The sequence below is a fragment of the Cyprinus carpio genome, chromosome B8 (genome assembly GCF_018340385.1).
Source record: "Cyprinus carpio isolate SPL01 chromosome B8, ASM1834038v1, whole genome shotgun sequence".
Classification (NCBI taxonomy): domain Eukaryota; kingdom Metazoa; phylum Chordata; class Actinopteri; order Cypriniformes; family Cyprinidae; genus Cyprinus; species Cyprinus carpio.
The window spans coordinates 6,942,670-6,969,735 of NC_056604.1; the positions used below are offsets into that span (position 1 = coordinate 6,942,670).

At 36.4% G+C, this 27,066-nt stretch overlaps 1 protein-coding gene across 1 annotated transcript in view; it reads right to left on the reverse strand.

Annotated features, from left to right (window-relative positions):
* Positions 1 to 12,335: 12,335 nt before the first annotated feature.
* The window catches only part of LOC109079878 (mediator of RNA polymerase II transcription subunit 27), a 53,509-nt gene continuing 38,778 nt past the window's right edge, over positions 12,336 to 27,066 (reverse strand). The window contains exons 5-8 of the mRNA XM_019094983.2: positions 21,860 to 21,967; positions 17,919 to 17,960; positions 14,195 to 14,272; positions 12,336 to 12,829 (exon numbers count right to left, since the gene is read on the reverse strand). Of these exons, the coding sequence (XP_018950528.1) occupies positions 12,695 to 12,829; positions 14,195 to 14,272; positions 17,919 to 17,960; positions 21,860 to 21,967 (363 nt within the window). The 3' untranslated portion in view covers positions 12,336 to 12,694. The remainder of the gene's footprint in view (positions 12,830 to 14,194; positions 14,273 to 17,918; positions 17,961 to 21,859; positions 21,968 to 27,066) is intronic.

A 27,066-nucleotide genomic window follows, 5' to 3' on the forward strand; every position in this document is an offset into this window, starting at 1 on the left:
TTCCATGAACAACAAATAACAATAAATAACATGTTTGTGCTAGAGATTTGAGATCATTATTAGCTCAACGTTAAACGAATTTTCAACTAAAAAGTGTATTAATGTAAAATGTATGAAGTTTTTGTGCTAACCTTTTGAAGAACTTTATTAAAGATTAGATAACTTTGAAAAAACATTATATTAATTTTACCGAAAGACAGTTTGTTCTTTGAGTGAATCTTGTCAGAACATTAGCCAGAACATTCCCTGTTAGCCGGGACATGAATTAAATGTAAGCAAACAACAATATATTAACAATATTTACAACATTTAGCAACTTGAACGGAATTAAAATCACAAAATGTATAACTCTATATGTGCTTTAAAGAGATAATCCACCTGAAAATTACAATTCTGTCACCATTTACCGTCGTGTTGTTCCAAACATAAAATAAGATATTTTGAAGAATCTCTATAGCCAAACAGTTTTGGTTCCCAATGACTTCCATTGTATTTTTGTCCATACAAAGGAAGTCAATGGGAACCAAAACTGTTATACCAGCATTCTTCAAAATATCTTCTTTTGTGTTCCACAGAACAAAGAATGTCATTTGTAATGATGACAGAATTGTAATTTTTGGAAGGATCATTCCTTTAAAAGCAATTGATCAAATTATTCAAAACTGCATGAGGGAGACCTCTATTACTATAATTTCCATTTATGTTTCTTTGTCTTTGTAAAATTAGACAGACACCACTTGAAATCCCTCCTTCAAGCAACGGGATCAGTGAGAAGGAAAGTAACAAACTGAGTTAAAACCCGGGGCAAGAAGTCTTGCAGTTTCTCACGGCACTGCTGCGTCCGGTGCTCTGTGTGCTTGCCAGCTACAGCAAACATTGATTGGCTGATTAAGCACAAATTGATTAGCAGGCTCTCATTAGCATGCCATTAGCAATGACCTATACCTAGCAAGACACACCACACTCTGACTCAAATGGATTAACAAGCACAACAATCCCGCCACGGACAGAAAATCTGTGAACATTTCTCTAAAAGCCAGAAATCGATGGAATTCACATTATTAACCCCCGACGGACATGAAACAGCACTCTAATGGCGTATCATGGGCACAAAGCCCCATTTTAATATTTGCATTTATTTACATTAACAATAAGCTGGCCAACCTCTATGTCCTTGAATCAGTCCAAACACACTGCATGACTGCTATTTCAATATTGCAATCCTTCCCATCAACAAACAATGAGACATTTATTTTCAGCAGAAGGACAAGAGCAGTGTACAGAGAGCATGCATTGCTTTTGAATAAATAGGCCTCAGGACTTTAATTTGAATATATCTAATAAAACAAATATTCAGAAGAACAACAAGACAAGGCTGATATTTTCATTCGCCGGGAAATGATATGCTCTAATATGCAGACGGATGACAGGTCACGCAGTCGCCAGTGGCTCATGTTATGATCTGTGAACATCTTAAAGAGCTCCATCTCCCAACAGAAACATATATTTTTCAAATATCTATCAAATAACTTGTTTTCTGTTCTGTATTGATGTGTTTCCTATGTTCTATATTCTTAAATAGGGACGCAAATTTTTTTTTATTAGTTTGTTCTCATTGCAAAACTTAGTAGCTCAAAAGCTCTCCATAAATAAAATCATATGACATTTAGATTTATGGATCCAATAAGCCACGCATTTCAGTTAATTTTGTTGTGGTTGGTTGATTTTTCAAAGTTAATTTCCCTCATGTAACTGTAAATTTAAATATAAAAATATGCATAGGCTTTAGCTAGTTTACATCCCAGTTGTGACTGCGCAACATGCAATTGTTAGTCAGAGGCAGGTGGTATTTAGGGGGAGGGACAGTCTCATTCTAGAAAGCATTTGATTGGCCAAATATTTGCAATGCCTCTGAGGGCAGGATGAGTCATCGATAATTTTCCTTTTTTTCTGGCAAATTGCTAATTTCATATCAGTTAAAACTTAATTTTTTTTAGAGATCGCTAGCATATAAATGGCCTCAGAGCTAAAAGCCACAAAAGTCAAATTCAGATATCATCTTTAAAGGTACACTATGGACTTTTTCTCATGTCATTTTCTATTAATTACTAGCCAGTACTTGAAAAATTGTGACTCTTGGCATAGCTAGTCAGATTTGTTTCAAACCATACGATTCATTAATGCAGGAAAAAGGTTCCTCTACAAGTAATTTGCAATTTTGTGTTTCAAACACAGATGTCGACAGAGAGCCAACAATTCTTTAGTGCTTGGTCCTTTTTAGTTGGGAACAAAGTGATTTATCAAATCTCTCTTTTTTGTGCATTTTGGTAATGCTGCTACCATGAATGACACATAATATCTGACTCATGTGCAGACCATATTTTTTGTCTGTGCCATTAAAAACAAAAGCTGAAAAAATAAAATAGTGGCTAGTACTGTATATTTATATTAAATTATTTAGTTTTTCATCAAAGCAAATGAAAAAAGCTAATCCTGTCTAAATGTGAACGTCTATGATTTCTGATCCCAATGGTTCTCCACGTTTTTTCCACATTGCACTTTTCAATATGTACAGCATTTGACAAAAAAGTCGCAAAAATAAATATAAAATCAGAGAGAACCACATTGCTGAAATTTACAAGACTAAGAATTTTAATCCCAGATAACAAATCCAGTTTTCTAAATGTTTTAAAAGCACACGTTAGCTGGAATACCAGCATCAGGCAAAATCTAGATTTTACACATTTATGTGGGTTCAAGCAGCCACTTCTATAATGTGATGTTAACTTAACAAAGGTTTTTATGTTAAATTACAACAGGATCAAAAATAATTTATTAAAATATGCGTCAAAAATGATGCATGCCCTCCATGACCTTCTGTAACACCAACATGCATAAAACACACACTTCCACGCAGATGTTAGTCCTTTTTGATACATCAAATCAGAATTGTAAGAATTGTAAAGGTTGTTCAGAAAACTAGTTCCATTCAAATAGGCCTAAGGGGTCAGTTCTATCCTCATTAGTCTATGTGACAGTTGCTGCATGTATTTACGCAGAGCAGTGTCAAGTCAAACATCCATTCCTTTTTTTCCCCACACATAACATTTAACCATGAGTAATGCTGGCACTACTTTGCGCCTGGTCTCTGTGACTTGCGTGTTCAACTTTAGTGCATGAGAAAGTTCTCGCCATCTGCGATAAGCTGTTAAAAATTCTGTCCATATAAGTGCTAGAGTTTTCGAGCATCTGATGCATAGTAGGTCTTGTTACCAGTTTTAGTGGGTGGCAATTCAACATGCCAGGAGGGTGAGCTCCATAATTTCAGAGCAAAGCGTGATTCTTAGTTCCCAGCACTGATCAATGACACATCAGCGCAAAGTGACAATTCAGTGCCAGAGAATTGTGCAAATAAATGCTTGTGTGTGTCTGTTCTTGTTAATAATGTTTAAGGTGTCTTGTATAATGCTTTTAAAGAGATATATGCATTAGGAGCAGTGGATTTACTCTGAGATTTGCCCATTGGTACTTTGTAGCATGTAAACTGTAATGTCTGTGATTTAGGATACACCACTGAAGCAAAGGCTAAAGCTCCATTTAGTGAAAACAAGCGTTCACACACTGGTAAACAGTTACAGTTTTCAGGTACGTAGCACAAACCCAGAGGCATTCGGCACAATGCAGATAAGATGAGCAGGGAACAGATGGAACGTGGATGTGGCCTGTGCCTGAACATGGTGCCGATGTACGCACCTCCTACATAAGCCTGGGACTGTTAGCATGGAGATCTTCCAGAACATTCTTGGCATCAAGAGGATCTAGTCACCATCTGTCTCCCAGGACAACCTCCCAACATAGACCTTCCCCGCCTCCCGCCACCCCTGAGCTCATCAGCTCCGAGATACGCAGACGCCTGTCAATGAAATTCACGGGCCGTTTGTCTTGGGAGAGCAAATATGACCATAAGACAATTCTATTCGGATCATCTGCACCACCTGTTAAGTCTATGAAAACAGATGACGGCACAGTATTGTTAACTGGAGACGTCCACTTCACCAGACTTGTGTGAATCAACAGGAAGAATTACTAAATGCACACACAAAGCACAGCCAGGAATGAGGCCATCGATGAAGAACACAAAAAGGAGTGAAATCGGTTTCAGTGTGAATGCTTATAACCGTTCAATTCAGAATTGATTCTTAAACGGGAATGCAAAGTTCTGTTTTTGTAATTTATTTTCCCATAAGCTCACCAATAAAGTAGGTTTATGACAATGTTAGCCTAATATGACATTTAGGCTACTTTCATCAACACAATAAGAGGCTCCAAATTTATAAACAGCAGTACTGTTGATAAAACAACGCCATTTTAGTATTATCTTCTTGTGGATAATGTTTCAAACTCATTTTGTCACACCTAACTGTATAATAACAACAATGAACTGCATTTTCAGTAAATATAGACCTACTATATATTTCTGAAAGAAATATTAGTTTATTTGTCTAAACTTAGCAATCTACAGAGAATTTATTTTTCTATTCATTATTAGGGCTGGGTAAAAAAATATAGATTTATCGGTTTTAATCGTTTTTTTGTTTTTTTACGGAATACCGATTCTTAAATATTCTATTGTTACTTTTTATATGAAACAAAGTATCATATTTCAAATTCTGTCCAATTTATTACAATATTCAAACAATAAATGCCATTTTGGCGCTGTCTAATGTGGAGTGCAGATTGCTGTAGTGCCTTCATTTCAAGAGAAGTGGCAGCGTGAAGTACACTGAACTAAACTAAATTTCAGCACAAAATAAGCATGAATAGACACCCGAAGGTATGTTAAAAGAAAGTACAACTTACCGAAACCGTATCTTGTCTCATGTAATCGCTCAATCATTGTTTCAACTGCAGAAAGATAACAGCTTGGAAACAGTCACGTAACGTCACATTTACCTCAGAAAAAACATTTTCAGTTACCCTAAACTCGTTAGTCAGCTAGAAAAATGAACTATAGAGATTAACATTTTACAAAATTTATGCACCATGCAACATATTCATTAGAAATGTTAATGTTCTTCAATGTTTAAATTAGAGTTGAATAAATCAAGTTATAAAAGCCACCAATTAAACGAATTGAAAAAAACTAATTGGAGTGGAAACAGAATTATGTATAGGTTATGCTGTCATAAAAAACTGTAATTTAAGCATTAACTTAACCTTCAATATTAATATAATAGGCTACCTACTGACTCTCATGCAGGCCAATAATTGACAGCATTAGATATTTTTTCCCTTGAGAAAATATGCATGTACTGTACCTGATACACAAATTGTGAACTTTATGTCAAAACCCAGGCCTAGTCATTGTTCTTTTTTGTTGCATGCAACATATGAGAAACAAGGCAGCATCTGTATTATAGGTAAGTTTGTTAGAATGTATGAGTTTTTTTTTTTTTGTTGTTGTTGCATGAACAAAATATCTTAGCATTGTTCTTATCACTTTGTAAAAAATCTTGAATTTTTTTTGCAGAAAAAGTTATTCATACACACCTGACATAGCAATTATGACTTCCCAACTTGTAAATAGGAACCTCCAATGAGGACTTGAAAGCACAATAAGTACCATGATGCAAATATGTATAGGTAGCTGCCACATTTGACAACTTCAGACACGTTGACACCTCCGCCATCTTGGAAGGGTCAATGTGTCATCACTCATAAATATTACAAAATCAACATCACTTTCACAGAAATGTGTTGGTATTTGTTTTTAATATGCATTGACTCAATTTTACAGGTTAAACTATTTTAACTTGTTAATGTCAGATTTTCTGCCACATAAAAAAAAAAAATCATGACATACTACAAAGTCATAATTACAAAATAAAAATCCTAAATTATGACTTATTAAAGTTGAAATTGTGACATAAATACATAAATCTAAATAACTTAAAAAGTTGAAATTGTCCATAGAAACAGATGCTAATTTCGCAATTCATAGCCTATCTATGGTAAATATAGCAACATCCATATTGGATATTTAAAGATCTTTCTGAAACACGTCGATTTTTACAAAGCTCATCATTCTGAAAAGTGAGGTGTGCTCTGATTGGCCAGCTATCCAGAGCATTATGATTGGCTGAATACCTCAAGCGTGTGACGGAAATGTTATGCCCCTTACCATACTGTGATGCCGTGTGTCCCGGCGTGACAAGCCAAAAACAATAAATCCCATTACAAACGAGGCATTTGTTGCATCCAGTGGGGACATAATTACTGATTACAATGACTTACACTGTGTTTTTACATGTTGCGTATCACACTGCGTACACGTAAAACCATGTCTGGAGAAATGACAAACATCAAGTGCTACTCTACGCTGCTCAAAACTAGCTTTTGAATCATCATTGGCAAATTCTTTAAGTATGAAAACGTACTTACAGACCATGAGTCAGAAGCGCCAGACTGTCCTTGTAAAGTTGGAACTGCCCCACTTTATAGAAACAGACACTGGTATTGTAGGCTACTCTCACAGGAAACAGTCCTCATTCTTCGTAAAATGCGCTGCATACATCTGAATATTTGGGTTGAACTGTTCTGAAACAGTGTTGTAAATACAACTTATCCACTGATTTCTAGTCGTGTCCTCTTTTGGAAGGCCAAACAAAGTAGTTTCGCTTTCACAATGAAACACACAGTGCTTCCACAATATGGCGGCAGCAACAGCGAGAGCTAGAATTAAAAGCTATTTATTTGCATGAACATTTGGGTGGCATTATGCAAATCTTCCCACATCATGACATAGACATGTGGGGGTGTGTTAGATTGAGCCATTTTAGGTAGGTGTGGTTGACCCTTAACTTTTATAAATAATATCTCTTTGGATTTGAAACTTTAGTCTTTGTAACTTTACAGATCTTCTTTACGCACCAAGAGCTTGTAACACGCCAAAGACAAAAGAAAAATTTTAATCGCATCATATGACCCCTTTAACTGGCTGAATGTGCTAGCTGACCAATTGCCACTGAGATTAATACCAACCGATCATTTTCTCAATCTATATTAAACCACTTTTAGACCGTTTTCAATGTTGAACCTGTGGAAATCCTGTGACACTGAAATAAATACACTAATCATACCTTAAGTCTACACAGTACAGCTGAATATGAGTGTAAACCCCCTTTTACAGTCTTGGCAAATTTACACTGGGGCAAGGACAGGGAGTATGCAAGGCACCTGGTCTTGAAATCAATCATAAGCATGGGTCGAGGGCGGTAATTAGGCGTTCAGGAGGGAGCGTGTGGGACAAGGTGACGAGGATCAGTTAATGAGGCATGTGTTCTAGTAATGGATGATTATCATTGTTTTAGGGGGGTAGTTTTGGGACTGTCTGATCACTGTCTGGTTCATCTTATACCAACCTACAGGCAGAAACTTAAATCTGCTAAACCTGTAGTAAAGACTGTAAAGAGATGGACCAACGAAACAGAGCAGGATTTACAAGCCTGTTTTGACCTCACTGATTGGAGTGTTTTTGAAGCTGCTACCACCAATCTGGACGAACTCACAGAGACCGTAACATCATATTATTAGTTTTTGTGAGGATATATGCATTTCTACCAGGACTTATTTAACATTCAACAATGATAAGCCATGATTTATCAGCAAAACTCAGACATCTTCGGCAGGCCAAATAGGATGCCTACAGAAATGGGGACAGAGTCTTGTACAATCAGGCCAGGAACACACTAAACGAAGAGATTAGAGTGGCTAAAAGGACCTACACTAAAAAGTTGGAAGACCAGTTTACTTCCAACGACTCAACTTCAGTGTGGAGTGGACTGAGAGCCATCACTAATTACAAGACACCATCCTCCTGCACTGAGGCTAATCAACGACTTGTTAACGACCTGAATGAGTTTTATTGTAGATTTGAAACCCCCAACACCCATTCTGACCATCTCTCTACACAAACCGTTAACACCTCCTGCAATCCCCCCTCTCCACACCTCCTGCTCTTCAAATCTGTGAAGATGATGTGCGCCAGGTCTTCAGGAAGAACAAAAGAAGAAAAGCACCAGGCCCAGATGGCGTTACACCAGCCTGTTTGAAAAACCTGTGTGCTGACCAGCTGGCCCCCATCTTTTCACAGATCTTCAACAGATCTCTGGAGTTGTGTGAAGTGCCTTCCTGCTTCAAACGCTCCACCATCATCCCCATTCCAAAGAAACCCAAGATTACAGGACTTAACGACTACAGACCTGTGGCTCTAACATCTGTCGTCATGAAGTTGTTTTAAAAAACTGGTTCTGGTTCATCTGAAGGACACCACTGGACCCTTACTGGACCCCCTGCAGTTTGCTTACCGAGCAAACAGGTCTGTGGATGATGCAATCAACATGGGATTGCACTTCATCCTGCAACATCTGCACAAAACAGGGACTTATGTGAGGATCCTGTTTGTGGACTTCAGTTCGGCTTTCAACACACAATCATCCCAACAGTCCTCCAGACCAAACTGACCCAGCTCTCTGTTCCTAGTTCTATCTGTCAGTGGATCACCAGCTTTCTGACAGATAGGCAACAGCTAGTGAGACTGGGGAAATTCATGTCCAAACAGCTGCTCCACCAACACTGGTGCCCCTCAGGATGTGTTCTCTCCCCCCTGCTCTTCTCGCTGTACACCAACGACTGCACCTCAAAAGACCCCTTTGTCAAGCTCCTGAAGTTTGCAGACGACACCACACTCATCGGTCTCATCCAGGACGGTGACGAGTCTGCTTACAGACAAGAGGTTGAGCAGCTGGCTGTCTGGTGCAGTCTTAACAACCTGTAGATGAATGTGTTAAAATTTGTGGATTTGATATTGGGATTATTGGGTGTAACCCCTGCACTCCCCCCCACTCACCATCATGAACAGCACTGTGGCTGCAGTGGAGTCATTCAGATTCCTGGGAACCACCATCTCTCAGGACCTGAAGTGGGACAATCACATTGACTCCATTGTTAAAAAGGCCCAACAAAGGCTGTACTTCCTTCGCCAGCTGAGGAAGTTTAACCTGCCACAGGAGCTGCTGAAACAGTTCTACTCAGCCGTCATTGAGTCTGTCCTGTGCACTTCAATAACTGTGTGGTTTGGTTCAGCTACAAAATCAGACATCAGAAGACTACAGAGAACGGGTTCGGACTGCTGAAAGGATTATTGGTACTTCCCCTGCCCACCCTTCAAGAACTGTATACATCCAGAGTGAGGAAAAGGGCTCAGAAAATCACTCTGGATCCCTCACACCCAAGTTACCCCATCTTTGAACTCTTGCCATCTGGCCGGCGCTTCAGAGCTGCAAATACCAGGACAGTCAGGCACAAGAACAGTTTCTTCCCCCAGGCAATCTACCTCATGAACAGTTAAATGTTCCCCACTTATACAATAAAAAAAAATGTGCAATATCCTTATATTTATTTGTTACCCCTTCATCCTAGTACATCCCTGCATCTTACTCAATCCATTCCATTATCATTTATAGCACAATTGTTTAATACACTTATTTATATGCAAAGGGTTTTTATTTTTTTATTTTTTTGACTGTGTGTTGTTGTCTTTTGTGTACTGGAAGCTTATGTCACTAAAACAAATTCCTTGTATGCGCAAGCATACTTGGCAATAAAGCTCTTTCTGATTCTGATTCTGATTCTGTTTGTTTGTTTGGGCAAGGGTATTTGGAGGTGATGATCTTCCGGCACCACAGGAAACTTCACACACGCCACAAGAAGAGAACACACGCCGTAATTATAAGGCACAGTACATAAACATACGATTCAACACCCAAGGAGGTCAGGCTGAAAAATGTGCTGTAAAATAGATGACAGTCTTACAAAGCTTTGAGAACTGAGGTGCTATTTTTGTTTTGTAGTAAGTAAGGCAAAGGAATGGCCTGTCCTTCTGGAAGACCATGGAAAAATCTTGTCTTTATTACTTGAGTTCTGATTTCTGAGAAAATTACTAGTTAGGCCTATTATTTTATTGTAATGTCTCATTTAGTTTCTTTCTATTGCATAAAAAAAAAAAGAAAAAAAAAAAAAAAAGACCAGGAACCTGAGATGCAAATTAGGGATGTGCTGTAATGCCTTTGTATTATTTGTAACTTAAAAAAAAAAAAGGTTCTTATATTTTTCTTAAATTGGCCCATAAATCCATAAACAAGCAGGCCCAGCACCAAACCGGTTTATCATGCACAGGTGAACAAAACCATATCTAATACTAAACCTTTACATTTATTAATTTTAAAATACCTTGAAATATATTTTGACAAATCTTGTGACATGTTCAAATCTACAGGCTTATATATATATATACAAACACGCATGTATGCGTTGTATGTACTGTCTCAAATGTTTGAAGGTATATAACAATAATAATATATAATTAATTACATATGGATTCAAATATAATTAAATTATAATAAAATGTATTAGATTAATATATATTTATTTCTATATTAATACTATTATATAATAGTAAAATAATTAATAATATCATTATTATTGTTATTTTGGCAGTTCTAAATCTTTTCAACATTTTCAGTAAATTGTACTGTTTCCTGTTATCTAGAGGAATGGAATATGGAGAGCAATAATTTCCTTAACCCTGGTAGCCTCTCTCACCTTTGAAAGACAAAACGCTCCAAAGAATGAAGCTTGAAGGCTTATTAAATCTACAATTGTAACAAAGACTGAAGCTCACCAACTGTTTTCAGGAACAGATGCTATGTTAACTGTGGAGTGACGAGTAGGTGTATGAATTAGCCCTTGAGTCTCACTTCCAGTCGGAGAGAGAAAGAGAGAAATGGTGTGACTCCAGCATGGCTGCGGAGGCATTCGAGACTTCACCGACTAACTCGACTCAAAGCCTCTCACGCGGCAGCCCGAGTGGGATCTGAAGGCAATGATGATTTTCACTTGATCAAAGCGGATCATGCAAAAGCGCCGCAGCTCTTTGAGTTTTTGCGGAAAAGCTCAGAATATAAAGTGAAAGTGAGAATATAAGCCTGCTCATTAGGATTTTCAGCAGGTTGGAAAATTCAGACAATTATATAGGCTATATGCTTTACATTTCTGAAAACTGCTCTCCAGCAGCGCTGTACTGATACTCTTTATGCTTTAATGTTTTGCAATTAATTCAGAGCAAACTGCTTAACATACACGTTCTATTTAAACTTTGTTTTAGAGATAATATCAGCTTTTGGTTCTGAAAATGCTGTACTTCTTAAGAAATAAGATAGCTATGTTTTCATCCACATGCATTTTAAAATATTGCATAAAACACTGGATGGAAATGTCAAGATGAGCATAAAATCTTATAAAGGGCATTAACTTATATATCAACAGAAAATGCAGCATTGCATATCTATCTGTATTTATCTATCTACTAATTAATATTTACATTTCTCCTGAATTATTAATCATACAAAAATATGAAGTTAATATATAGTATGCTTATATATTATTATTTTAAAATTATCTACCTTAAGTATCTTTCATATGTTTATCAATTGCCAGACAGTTTTGTTTAGATTCTACTAAGCTGGTTTTTCAGGCTGAAAGGCATATCAAGCTCTCAGAGTACATTAGTACATTAAGATCAGAGTCAGCCCTGTAGCTCCAGCTGATGTGATTAAATTATGGTTGATGTTCAAATGAGAATCTATATGGTTCCATTAAGATCAAATTCAAGCCTCACAAGCTTAAATGAACGTGTATATAGCAACATATTACAAACATGAAATTAGTAAAATGGTAAGACACATCATTGTCGAAACTACATTGACTTGGGTTTTCTGGATGAACATGCAATACTTGAAAAGTTGGCTTTCAGTGTCCTTTTCTTTACAGTCCTGATGACCAGCGTGAATTGTCATGCCTAAAAGCAAACTGTTTAATAATTTAAACTTGCATGTACAATGTGTCATTGCAAAAGTGAAATCACATCAGGCAGAGTTAGAAAACAAAAGCTAACTTCCCATGCAAACACTCATCGAGACCCTTTATCACTCCCTCTTGCATGATAAGAAATGAAAAAGCAATTGTGATTTTCAGGGTCATACACTTATAGGATTGTACTCTAGTTTGCAACGTATTTTTCATGAACTATGTACATTTTGCATTTTTTTTTTTTTTTTTTTGCATTGGTTTCTAAAGTTTATACAAGCATATTTAAAAGCAGGAAAAGTTTCTGCTGACATTTGCAAATTTTTTGCAGACCAGCAAATACAGTGCAGGCCTAACCTATTTGAACCAAAGAAACATATAATAAAAACCCAGATAAAAAAAAGAGAATATGTGGAAAAAGAAAAGCAAAGGCAGTTTATTTAAATGTTAAAAATGGACCATTTTCATCCAACCTGACAGCAGGTCCCACCTACAACATTAAAGATTACGACCTATTTGTGGAATTACCTTCTAGCTATTTACATTCTAAAATCCATCAGCATTTTACATTTTCTCTTTCAAATGCAATAAAAATCATTATATGGTATCTGTCTGGAGAATAATGTTCTTCTAGAAGAGGAGCAAAGCTGTGGAAATCAATAGGCTGGAAATTGTCTTCATGAAGAACTTTCCACAACACAAGAGCTAGAAACAGAATCTTGGAGTTTTCCAAGCCAAGCCATGAAGTACTGTGTGACCCAGGACAGCGTCACTGCCTGCAGGTGTCATGGAAAGCCTCCAGAGTTCGGAAGTCCCTCCATGTTGGAGGAAGGCCCTCCTGCAGGTACTTGCCACAGCGTTGACACGGGGTCTGGAAGAGCTTGATGTAGCTCCTCAACCAGGTCTGCTCAAAAGAAGAACACCAGACAGACATTAGTGGACAATTGTGCTTTTTATTAAGAGTTTATTGGATAAAACCTTTAAAATGAAACGGCACTCCTTGTGTGGCACACAGAAGACTGGATTGACACTTAAGAGTTCAACCGAGTCTGAAGTGACTTGAATAACACATTTTAACCAAAATGAAGCAAAGTATAAGATTCCTGGGCAAAATGCTGTAAAACTGCTGCGGCGGACGACCTCATTGGCATGGGACGTGTGAGACCAGCATGAGGGTCTGTGGTCTCTCACAGCAGTCACAACTCGACATTGATTAACAGCAGGAGGAATATGTCTGCTCTCCTCTCTAACCCCTCTTCACTGGGCCGCGCAGCACAGTCGGGGTTTACCGGCACCTGTCAGGACGCATTGTCTTTCCTAATTCATCTGCCGGCCCAAACCACCCTCCACTGACTCCCTGTTATTCATACTCCAATTAGCACACACAAGAGTCCAGCACCACCCTATCTATCTATCTATCTATCTATCTATCTATCTGTCTGTCTGTCTGTCTGTCTGTCTGTCTGTCTGTCTGTCTGTCTGTCTCATGTGTCTATTTATCTTTCTGTCTGTTCATTCAATATCCTATACCTGAACCACAGTAAAAAAATTTATTTTTTTTTACAAAGAAGCTAATATGACCTTGAAGCTCTTATTTGGAGAGACTGAGGACTGGTGGGTTTTTTTCAGGCTCTAAATAAGTTGTCCCGGGGATGGCCTCGGAGTGAAGCCCATCAACTGTATTGTTTAAATCTGTGTACAGGAGAAAGCCCACGATTCCAGCCATGATCAGAATAGCTCCGCATTGATCTTACGGAGAAGTAATCAATCTCTCCTCTCTTTTTTTGAAGCATAGAGCAGAGGTCGGCAGACTATTTAAAGACAGACCAGACTCAATGCTTAACATTACACACAAATATACAAGCCACGATAAGGTTAACTTAATTTATTAAAGATTTCAAACACAAAATCAACACTTTTTTATTCCAGGGCAGAGTTTGATGAGTGAGGTTTTTATACATTTTATGCCATTTTACACATTTGGCAGATGCTTTTATTCAAAGCTACATTATTTACAGTGCACACAAGTTATTGATTTTTAGTATGTGTTCCCTGGGAATTGAACCCATGACCATGATGTTGTTATTGCCGTCCTCTACCAGTTGAACTACAGGAATATATTTTGTAAAAATGGTCTTGCAGTATTCTTACAATGTGGAAAACCTCTCGTTAAACAGCACATCAAAGCCAAAGGCAAAAAAATTATAATTGCATGTAATAATTCTAGCACAATGTCTTTAGAAGTTTAAAAGCAATGTACTATACCCACCATGAAGGAGCGAACTACAACATCAGGCATCTGGGGGAGCTGGTAATGCAGGAGCGCTGTGGTTGCATGATCAGTGACCTGAGAGAACAAAGATCACTGAGAAACATAACGCAATATGTACAGCAAGTACATTAACATATGACCACCCACATTTACAAAACCAAATATGAGGAACCAGTTAACAAAATTGTTATTTATGGTCATAATGGAAATTTATGGTCTATAACTGGTGGTAGAAAATGGTCATGTGAACTAATCAACAACGGTTTTTGGTCCCAAACACCTTGACTAACATTGTAATTGGACTTCAAGGAAAAAATAAAACTAAAAATAACAGGGACAGACTAAAATGGTACAAAAGTATAATCTTTAAGTGTAAATCTTAAAAAGTGCAAATACCTTTTCTCTTCATGAGGAAGTTTTTGATTAAGTTTTTATTAAAGTAGCTCTCATTCTTAATGGTGACTCATTAGATTATTAATATGGTAATACAAACATTTAAAATAAGTAAAAACGAGTTGAAGTAAGTTAAAAAACAATCTACAATGAAATGCAGCACAACAAATACTACCATATAGTACAGTTTAAATATTATAGATAAATACACATTTATTTATCCATATTTCACATTTCATGTGTTTTGGGAAATGTAAAATTACCAGTATCATTTCAGATTTTTTTTTCTTACAGTATAAAATAATACAATTAAAATGAATTACAATGAATAATGAAATTATTAAATGATTATATTACAATTATTAATAGAATTTAAGTGCATAATTGCAGAATGCAACAACAAAAACTAAATTGGTTCTAAAAATATTCTTTAAACTATATATATATATATATATATATATATATATATATATATATATATATATATATATATATACATACACATACAGGTCCTTCTCAAAAAATTAGCATATTGTGAAAAAGTTCATTATTTTCCATAATGTAATGATAAAAATTAAACTTTCATATATTTTAGATTCATTGCACACCAACTGAAATATTTCAGGTCTTTTATTGTTTTAATACTGATGATTTTGGCATACAGCTCATGAAAACCCAAAATTCCTATCTCAAAAAAATTAGCATATTTCATCCGACCAATAAAAGAAAAGTGTTTTTAATACACAAAAAAAAGTCAACCTTCAAATAATTATGTTCAGTTATGCACTCAATACTTGGTCGGGAATCCTTTTGCAGAAATGACTGCTTCAATGCGGCGTGGCATGGAGGCAATCAGCCTGTGGCACTGCTGAGGTGTTATGGAGGCCCAGGATGCTTCGATAGCGGCCTTAAGCTCATCCAGAGTGTTGGGTCTTGCGTCTCTCAACTTTCTCTTCACAATATCCCACAGATTCTCTATGGGGTTCAGGTCAGGAGAGTTGGCAGGCCAATTGAGCACAGTAATACCATGGTCAGTAAACCATTTACCAGTGGTTTTGGAACTGTGAGCAGGTGCCAGGTCATGCTGAAAAACGAAATCTTCATCTCCATAAAGCTTTTCAGCAGATGGAAGCATGAAGTGCTCCAAAATCTCCTGATACTGTAGCTAGCTGCATTGACCCTGCCCTTGATAAAACACAGTGGACCAACACCAGCAGCTGACATGGCACCCCAGACCATCACTGACTGTGGGTACTTGACACTGGACACTGGCATTTTGGCATTTCCTTCTCCCCAGTCTTCCTCCAGACTCTGGCACCTTGATTTCCGAATGACATGCAAAATTTGCTTTTTATCCGAAAAAAGTACTTTGGACCACTGAGCAACAGGCGCTTCTGCCTCTGTTTCTGGTTCAAAAGTGGCTTGACCTGGGGAATGCGGCACCTGTAGCCCATTTCCTGCACACGCCTGTGCACGGTGGCTCTGGATGTTTCTACTCCAGACTCAGTCCACTGCTTCCGCAGGTCCCCCAAGGTCTGGAATCGGTCCTTCTCCACAATCTTCCTCAGGGTCCGGTCACCTCTTCTCGTTGTTTTTTGCCACACTTTTTCCTTCCCACAGACTTCCCACTGAGGTGCCTTGATACAGCACTCTGGGAACAGCCTATTCGTTCAGAAATTTCTTTCTGTGTGTCTTACCCCTCTCGCTTGAGGGTGTCAATGATGGCCTTCTGGACAGCAGTCAGGTCGGCAGTCTTACCCATGATTGCGGTTTTGAGTAATGAACCAGGCTGAGAGTTTTTTAAAAGCCTCAGGAATCTTGTTGCAGGTGTTTAGAGTTAATAAGTTGATTCAGATGATTAGGTTAATAGCTCGTTTAGAGAACCTTTTCATGATATGCTAATTTTTTGAGATAGGAATTTTTGGTTTTCATGAGCTGTATGCCAAAATCATCAGTATTAAAACAATAAAAGACCTGAAATATTTCAGTTGGTGTGCAATGAATCTAAAATATATGAAAGTTTAATTTTATCATTACATTATGGAAAATAATGAAACTTTTTCACAATATGATAATTTTTTGAGAAGGACCTGTATATATATATATATATATATATATACACATAATTTTTTGAGAAGGACCATATATATTTGTATATTCTTTTTTTGCATATATTTTGTATTTCTTTTTTTGCATGCATGGGCACACATTTGAAGAAATTCTGATTAAAATCTATTTTCAGACCAATCTACCTACACTCAGATTAACTCCTAAGTCCAATTTTGCAGAAGAACACCATAACCTTATTACTTTCCCTAAAATCCCATCTTCCATCACTAATTTAATTATAGAATGGGACTAAAAAGCGAACCACTTCAATCTCCCGTCATCGTTTCATCAGACTGCCAATGCTGACCAAAGTCCTTATGGGAAACCGTCCAGTTAATACCTCTCAACAGTGATGCATCATGGGAAAAGAAACTCAAGTGGTTACAACCAAAGTGTAAAAAAGCAAAGATGTTTTTTTTTAATAAACACAAAAACATCTGTGTGAAAACTATTGGACAGCGGGGACATGTGAAGAGTAAAGAACGATTAATTAAGAGAGCACGGAAAACGGGAATACAGAAGTGACAGCTGGGAGGGAAAGATGAGAGGCGGCCCGTCCCTCCAGTTTGAGGCAGCCTGGGTTCAAGTTAGCGTTCGCAGCCAGAGAAATAAGGAAATAAACAGGGCTGCGCTTTGATCAGCCTGTGCAGATGCGAGAAGCTCAGTTACAATGTGTTCCAGGCAGCTCGTCATACACATTCTCTCTCCTTGGAAAGAAAAACAAGTTTCTCTCCCTCTCTTTCTCTTTGAAAGGTGCATCAGCATTAGCAAGACAACGTAGTTTCATCTGGCCCAGAGGCTGACTACTCTCTAATTCTAGCCTAATGAGAATCATGGAGGGTGGAGAGATGACGACTGGAGCCCAGATGTTCAGGGGGCTGTCAATTGAGGGTGAAGTGGCTCTGAGTGAAATGAAATCAAAAAACACGAGGACAAATGATGTCTTAGGGATGAAAGGCAAGGATTGGCAGTGGAGAGGTGACAAGAAATGCAACCGCCATTGAGAAGAGAGATCTCATTAGAATTTCACGGACACGCGATTTAAATTTATTTATTTATTTATCGCATGGCTCAAATTCAATTTGAAAGACAACCATAGGATCATTTAATTACTTTTCCAATATTTCCCAACATACACTATGGGTAATGAGAAAGACACGCTCTGTTGATTAAACTGAGGTTTGTACGTTTGTTGTGATGCGTTTGCTGCTTAACTCACCTTTTGAAATGCCTGATAGTTGGACTTTGACCAGATGTCAAGCTAAAAAAAAGACAGAAAAGTAAACATCAAGCATCTTGATAACTGCATAGTACCCAACTTTTACCCTTAGTATGCCCTTAATAACAACCCTTCTTAAACTCTTATGACTGCATTCCAAGAATCCATTAAACCCCTAGTAAACGTCTTTTACCTGGATGCTCCTGCACACTCTACACTGCACTTTTTAAATTGAAGAGTTGTTTAGCTCCATACAAGCCAAAAAATAAAAATAAATAAATAAAAATAAATAAAAACCCATGATAAAAAGTACCATGCTAGAGGTAAAAATGTGTGCATGTTTAAAATAACAAAATTAAAAAAAAATTTTAGATTCTCATAGTGAATAGTTTTTAAAATAACATGAAATAAAATGCATATATACAATTAAAATCCAAGAAGAAAAAAAACATGCTATTTGGCAAGAATTCTTTAGGATGATTTCTGGCTGTTTGTGTAAAAGTCTGACTGATTCCTGCTCAACCCAAGGTTTAATTTTAAATAAGTAGTTTGCATTTCTAGAAAGAGCTCATTTAATTTTTAAAACTTTGCTATCTTAAATCTATAATGAATTGGAATTAATTAATTACTAATTGTTAACTTGTTTTTGAGGAGCTGCATTTCCTTCAACATGTTGTATCAACTGTCATTTTGCTTATAATTTGAAAAAATGGACCCAAACAATCAGTACCGATTAATATTTTGTGACATCCTGTGTTTATTACTGTAAGTATTCATGTATTGTGTTCTTCCTGTGCTGTTTTCTTTGTAGGTGTGGATGAGTATGTTTCACCTGATTCTAACAAGGATTGTGTGATCAGTCAGTGAGTGGGTTTGAAAGTTTTTTTTTTTGTTTTTATTTGCCTCTAGGGGTGGGCAATATGGCAAAAATATCATTTTTTTTTTTTTTTTCAGAAATATCATGGTTTTATGATTTTAACTTCCCTATTATAAAAAAAAAAACCTTTCAAGGTAACAAAAATATATAAAAAAAGAATGGGGGATATTTAGTGGGCAAAGATAAAAATCTTTGTCATTATTTTATATTTGTTATTAAAATATGAGAACAAAGATACACATTACAAATACATATAATATACAAATAATATACAAATAAAACAAGCTTCATAAAATTAAGTTTGAGCCACTGATGTCACATGGACTATTTTAATAATGTCCTGACTACCTTTCTGGGCCTTGAACGTGTCAGTTGCATTGCTGTCTATCCAGGGTCAGAATGATCTCAGATTTCATCAAAAAATATCTTAATTTGTTCCAAAGATGAACGAGGGTCTTACAAGTTTGGAACGACTTGAGGGTTAGTAATTAATGACAGAATTTTCATTCGATTAAATACAGGCCATCCCTACACTTCAGCATATCTCATGATGCCCAGCATGGTTTAAAGCATGACTTGCTAGTCTGCCAACAAGATTGAAACACCATTGAGCTAAAGACTTTAAGTGATTTTTTAGAACTTTAAAGTTCTTTTAAACCAGCGCACCAAATGGTGAGTAAAAAAAAAACTCAAGACCTAGAAAAATAATTAAATTAGTCAGTGGCATAGATTAAGCACGCATAAAGAGTACAGAAATATTAGCAGGAGTTAGAAAACATATACACTTCATTTGATGGTTTAAAGGTCAGTTACGACTAGCCCTGCGTCTCTAATGTCCGGACTGTTGTTTGGGGCTAAAAAAAAAGCCATCACTAATCAACCCTAATCAACCCTTTGAGTGAAGGTCATCAGAAGAGTTTTCAAAGACGACAACAAATCAAAATGTTCTCTGATTCTATTATCAAACAGGCCCGGTGTCAGCATTTATCAGAGAAATCAGACTCCATCTCCCCTCTGTCCTCAAACCCACCTCCACACACTGCTGCCCTTTGAAGTAAAAAGAATGCCGGATCGCAAATTACCCAAGAGATGTCTGAGATAGTCTTTGAAGCCCTACTTTGATAGCATAGTTTCCCTTCTCCTACCCCTTCCTCTCCCTTTTTTGTGTGCTTGGAGGTTCAGGCAGGCTCTGTTGGGCCTTTTGCATGTGGTTATGGTAAGCTATGTGGCATAATTTGAATGGTAAGGACCAGAGAGGGGATTTAAAGAAAAAAGCCTGTCGATATTCTGCTCTGAATTGACATCTCGCACAGTCCCAAAAAGACCTCGGAGGTTGATTCAAGGGCAGGAGTTTTCTGCAGTGTTTCATACTGAAAATTGTAAATGAAATAAAATAAAATAATTAAAAATAAAATATATACTGTTTACAGTTTAATATTGAGATGGAACTAAAAAGAATGCAAAGTTTGGGCAGAATTCTTTGAGACGTGTTTCTTGCTGTTTGTATCCTCTGATTGATTTCTGCTTAACCCAAGGTTTAATTTTAAATAAGCAGTATGTACTTTTAACATCCAGAAAGAGCTCATCTCATTTTGAAGCTCCATAATTTTAAATCAATAATGAACAGGAATTAATTACTATTTGTTAACTTGTTTTTGAGAGGCTGAATTTCCTTCCTGAAGATGAGCAGATATTTAAACTCAATCTAGTTTCTGTTCTCTGCTGTTTATTTATAGCTGAAAAAAAAAAAAACAGTGGTTGAATACAAATCTCTTGCCATTAATAAGACCTATTTAATAAGGCCTATTAATCCTAGTATATCAAAATAACTAATAATTAATTAATATCAGCTAGTCTCTTTGACACATTACTTAATTAGACAGTTAGACAGTCATAATTTGGGTAAAAAAATTACATATACATATATTATCTCATATATAAGCAATTACATATACTTACACACACACACACACACACACACACACACACACACACACACACAAACACACACAAATTCACAATGAATATTTAAAATAGTTTATGATTACATACTTTTAGATGATCATAAAACGCTAAAAATTAAATAATATTTTTTTAATGATGGGTATACATATTTAAAGACTGAATATTTTTGATCATAGAATTTTTAATTGCAATGCTATGATCTTTTTTTGACTCATTACTAAATCAGACCATCAAAACTTAATCAGACAGTAATTTTTATTTTCATTTAATTACGTTTTATTTTCTTTTATAATAATTCAACTTTTTATAACCAAAATACACCAAATAATACATTTAAAACATCATACTGGCATACTACTCTTCTGTTTGAAATGTTACAGCAAACAGTTTCATTTTTACAAAAATAACCAGTATACAGTGTAAACTGCACAGTAAACAGTACGTAAGCATTTCATTCCAAACATATCTCTCATCTACATGCAGCAATTAACTAATGTGTTTTTACCACCATAATGAGAGCGGTTTAGGGTGAAGTACTGATATCCTGGTGCAAGCTTTGCTGTGACTGTCTGTTTGAGCTTTCTCATAAAGCAGCAGAGGTTAATATGCAATTGCTCACCACACACGTTTGGACGCAGAGGCCCAGCGGCGCGCAGCATAAAGCACCGGCCTGGCACGCAGTTCAGAAGATTCACATTCCCTGCCATAATTAACTGTGATCAAGCCTCTCCACAGCTTTGATGGCCACCTCAAATTAGTGTCACCAAAGAGTGTTCAAACGTTGCAGCTTTCGCAGAGACATACAGATCGCTTCAGAATGAATGAGAGGACGCGGCTCAACTTGACACGGGGGACGTGAGGATAGAGGGTATCGCATACGAACATGCTTTTCATGTTCAAGAGAGAGCCGAACACATCATGTGAATAATTCAACAGCTGTGCAGAGACTTTTATCAATAGCTACAAATCCAGGGATTTCACATCCTTACCTAAGCCAGAAGTACTCAAGCTAAATTTTAAGGTTTAACTGGAAAAAAAAAAATGGATGAAGATGAGTTTTGAACTAGACTTGAACATGTAACGTAATGATATGTTTTACCTTTCCGTCCTCCGAGTATACATTCTCATGGTAACCTCTGACAATCGTGCGGTCAATAAAAAGGCTCCTCATTACCACAATGGCTTTCAAAACCTTCCCCAGGGTGACCTGGAAAGAAATAAGACAACAGAAGATAGGATGAGTGAATGATATTTGAGCGTGTCAACTATTCACAAAAAAAAAAAAAATAAATAAAAGAAAAACAACTTAAGAAGAAAGTGAAGAAGACTGAAGACCTCCTCAAATGATGCATTTTATTGTGCTATGTCTCTTAATATTCTGTGGTGGAAATGACATTTAAAATAAAATGGCCATCTCCTTTCTCTTGCTAAGGAATACAAACACTACTAAATAAAAACATTTAAATAATATTTTCACATTTTTGGCTTATGGCTTTTTTTTTTTTTTGACAAAATCACACCTTGTCTGGAAATGTTTATACATTTAAGAATTAATTTTTTTTAAAATGTATTTACATAATATATACACACTTTGAAATCAATCAAAGAGTATGCTCTTTACTGACTGTTGTCTTCATGGAAACCAAGTACTATCATTTTTGATAAAACGGTATTAGTGGCAAAATCATCTATGGTAACAGAAACGACATTCAGTCGTGATTTGAAAAAAAAAAAAAAAAAAATAATAATTTTGAAACGGTTTGATTATTTCATTCTTTGCTAATGAAAAAAAAAAAAAGCCAAAAATGCAATAATATTTTCATGATGATTTAAATATTTTAAAACTAAAAATACACATAAATATGCATTAATCTATGCATAAAATACACAAAATTTGCAAAAATAAATGATAATCATGGTAAAGAGTTTTAGGTAACACTTAAAGCCTTTGTGTCTAATGCATTATAAAGGGTTATAAATGATATAATACATTATAAGTATTCATAATATGCGTTATAATACATTATATCTTAAATAATTATAATCGAATTTAAAATTTATAGTGTAAAAACGAATAAGTGTTATAATGTATTAACTGTGGTTACAATTATTCATGATATTGTACAATTCACTACAAAGCATAATTAATGCATTAAAACTACTTTTTAGAACTCATTATACATAAAGGCTAGTAAATTTAAGTGTTAACCGAGTTTTAATACAGTATAACCTCCATAAACAAATTAAAAAATTGTTAATTTAAATAAGAATGAACTTTTGGATCGTAATTCATATTTATTCAACTATGGCCACTTTTTGTGACTTCCTTCTAAACCACTTTTCTGAAGCATTTTTTGAATTTAAAAATATTCAGATGTTTAAAAAAAAAAAAAGATTTTTCCTTATATCAAATATTTATGCAAATTTAAGTTTCACAATAAATATTGATACAGTTGCTAAAAATGCAAATATTTTTATGATGTATTTAAAGATTAAAGACTGAAAATATGCATAAAATATAGAAAAACTAGCAAAAATAAATGACAGTCATGGCAAAAAGTTTTTATATGACTGTCATAAACAAAAGTTAAATAGTTAATTTGTTTACTTTAATAATAATTAACTTTTGGGACATAAAGGCAATCACAATATTTATTCAACCAAAATATCTTTTTTTTATGTTGAATTGCAAATCAGAAACAGCTGGTTTGGCCAATTTTTCTCAATCACTAAAACATACAGCACAAAACCCCTCTCTTCCGAGAATAAGTTTCTTCCTTCATGCCAAAAAAAGTTCACACTCCAGCCTGAAACCATCTGCTGTCAGGAGGGGTTTCGCTTGAGTCTTTTGGCTTAAAATGGGTTTAATCTAAGGCAAAGGAGGAAATCCCAGTACAATTTTCGTAAATCCTCACATTCACTTAGATTTCACGCTACACATACCTCAGAGAGAAAGACAGATACAGTACAACATGGACAGGAAGAGGGCTGAGGATCTCTAAACCAACCCGTCGATATTTGCCAAAGCTGTTCAAACATCAACAACGACCCGTGAACAAAACAGCAATGGGTTTCGGCTGAGCCCCACTTGCTGAATAATTTATGTATCAGGCACAGTGAAGGATGCTGGGTTAGCCTGGGCCAGGTCTGAATGCTGGCAGGGTGGTGACGGTTCTTTTTGTTGTCCCTCTGAGGTTTTCAGAAGCCGCTAGATTTGACCCCACCACTGACTGTGAAGGGGAACACACTCAGGTGGTCCGAAAAAAAAAGACGGACAATGGCAACCAGCGTGATAAAGTTCAGCTAAAATAACACCCAGGTGACAAAGTTTGACATAAAAAGAAACTAAGAATCAGAAGAAATGAAATATCAGTTCATTTGAGATTCAGGAGAGTTTTCAGTTCCTCAGAGCTCAGTTTTTATAAATGCCAAACCAATAATGCAATATGGAGGGGACCGCTATTATATAAAGGGATTTTAGTGTGGCAGAGATGAATGTACTATTGAGAAATGAATTCAAATGAGATTTCACAAGCATTACACCGGATGGATTGTCTGGGAGTCAATGACGAAAAGCAAACATGTCACTGAAGTCCAGCCAAAGAGTCTAGTGAGGTTCTATGCATACATGAATAAATATATGACTAGGAAATTATTTGTTGTTTGGGTGAAAGAGCTGATTGTAAACACGAACCATATCCGTTGAAGGAGATGTCACTGCCATAGATTCCCACACCTGGTAATTGGAAAACTTTTACAGAAGATTGGGTCTCACTACGAGAAATGGAGATACACTTTCTCAGACATCATTACAGTATGTAAATTAGCTCTCCAAATAGATAGATAAAAAGCACTCCAAGTAAATAAGTTTCAACCTAATTTCTTTTACAACCAGTCTAACTTTAGCATTATGTATTTTTTTTTTTTTTTTATATTTCCAGTTTAAGTTTCTGTAATTTTCTCATGTGCTTTTGTCATTTGATATCTTTGTTGTTTTTTTAACATTTCTATTTAACTTTCATTTTTGGTTTTAGTAATGAAGTCAAATTTCTATTCAGCTGTCCTTTTATTTCAGTTGGTTATTCATCTAATATTCATATTGTATATTATATCAGCTTAATTTCATTCATTTCATTTAATGATTGAAATGATTTTTAATAGTTTATTTAACAATAACAACACTGCTTAAAACAGTACTGTGGCGACAACATGTGATGGTACAGTAATACTACGGTACTTTTAAGTATACTATAGCATTTAGTGATTTAAATTTTCTATCACATAATCATTAATTTATTATTTCTAAGCAAGATACTTTAAAGTAAAGATTAAGATAAATCCATACACGTACATTTAGCCTAGCACAAGCTAAATTTGTGCATGTAACTGTGGCAATACTATGGTACCTATTTGGTCTATTCAGCCACTTTCTTGACCCTGAACTTCGCCCCGATCAGGAACTGTATGTAGGATATGTGCACTCATGTTTTTACAGTGCTGTTAAACTCGGATCGCTTCATTTCATCTACCCACTCATTAATCTACTACAGATGAGTTACTGCAAAAAGGTCACTGCAACACTGTAAAGTGATAAAACTAATCGCTCGGAAAATAAGCTCATTTGACTAGAAATACAAGACTTCCACGTTCAGGAAAAAAGTGGACAGGTAAAAATAAAAACACAAAAAACTCAAAACAAGCACTTACATTTTTATACAAAGAAAGAGTAATATACTGGGAATACAGAAAAAATGTGTCCAACAGAAGAAAGGAAGTCTTAAATGTTTGGAACAAATTATTTTTGTAAAATATCCTCACACAAGGCTCCTTCAATCACCTGGCATCAAGCAAACAAGAGTGTACAGATATGTAGTGTACGGTACACTGGCAAGTTCCCTCTCTCTCTCTCTCACACACACAAACACACACACACACACACAAAACCTTCAAAACTCAACAGTAGGGGAAAAAAAAAAAGAAACTCTGTAGACATGATCAATCATGTCAAGATCCAGCAGAAATACCCATTCAGACCTGTTCGTACTCCGTGAGCCTCACAACACATGTTTTTGCTGCTTTAAGGTTTGCTTATTAAATTCATGTCTGTCAGAGTAGCTGAAGGCCTGGCCTCTGCCCGGAGCCGCTTGGCGCTGGCAGCCGACACCAGCACTCACAGCCTGAATCCATTACCCCTGACAGCCTTTAAAGTCATAGTTCTCCCAAATGTAAATTGAAATATTATTTTTCTCGCCAGAAAGGCAACTTAGAGGGTGGATGCCCAAAAACGAAAGCAGTTATTTTTGTTCATTTATAACGGTTGCCTTATCCAGTGGGAAAAATATTTTTTTGATCCCCTGCTGATTTTGTAAGTTTGCCCACTTACAAAGAAACGAAGGGTCTGTAGTTTTTATGGTAGGTGTATTTTAATGGATAGAGACAGAATACCAACCAAACAATCCAGAAAAAAAACATAGTATAAAGGTTAGAAATTGATTTGCATTTCAGTGAGTCAAATAAGTATTCGATCCCCAAGCAAAACATGACTTAGTACTTGGTGCAGAAACCCTTGTTGGCAAGCACTGAGGCAAGAAATTTTTTTTTAGTTGGTCACCAGGTTTGCTCACATCTCAGGAGGGATTTTGGTCCACTCCTCTTTACAGATCCTCTCTAAATCCTTAAGGTTTCTTGGCTGTCGTTTGGCAACTCGAAGTTTAGCTCACTCCACAGATTTTCTCTGGGATTGAGGTCTGGAGACTGACAAGGCCACTGCATGACCTTAATGTGCTTCTTCTTGAGCCACTCCTTTGTTGCCTTGGCAGTATGTTTTGGGTCATTGTCATGCCGGAAGACCCATCCATGACCCATCTTCAGTGTTCTGGCTGAAGGAAGGAGGTTCTCATCAAAGATTTTACAGTACATGGCCCCGTCCATTTGGCCCTCAAAGCGGTGAAGTCATCCTGTACCCTTAGCAGAAAAACAGCCCCAAAGCATGTTCCACCTCTGTGCTTGATTGTAGGGATGGTGTTCTTGAGGTCATAGTCAGCATTTCTGTCCCTCCAAACACGGCGGGTCGAGTTAATGCCAAAGAGCTCAATTTTGGTCTCATCTGACCACAGCACTTTCTCCCAAGTCTTCTCTGAATCATTTACATGTTCACTGGCAAACTTTAGACGGGTCTGTACATGTGCCTTCTTGAGCAGGGGGACCTTGCGGGCGCTGCAGGATTTCAGTCCGTTACGGCGTAGTGTGTTACCAATGGTTTGCTTGATGACTGTGGTCCCAACTGCCTTAAGATCATTAACAAGC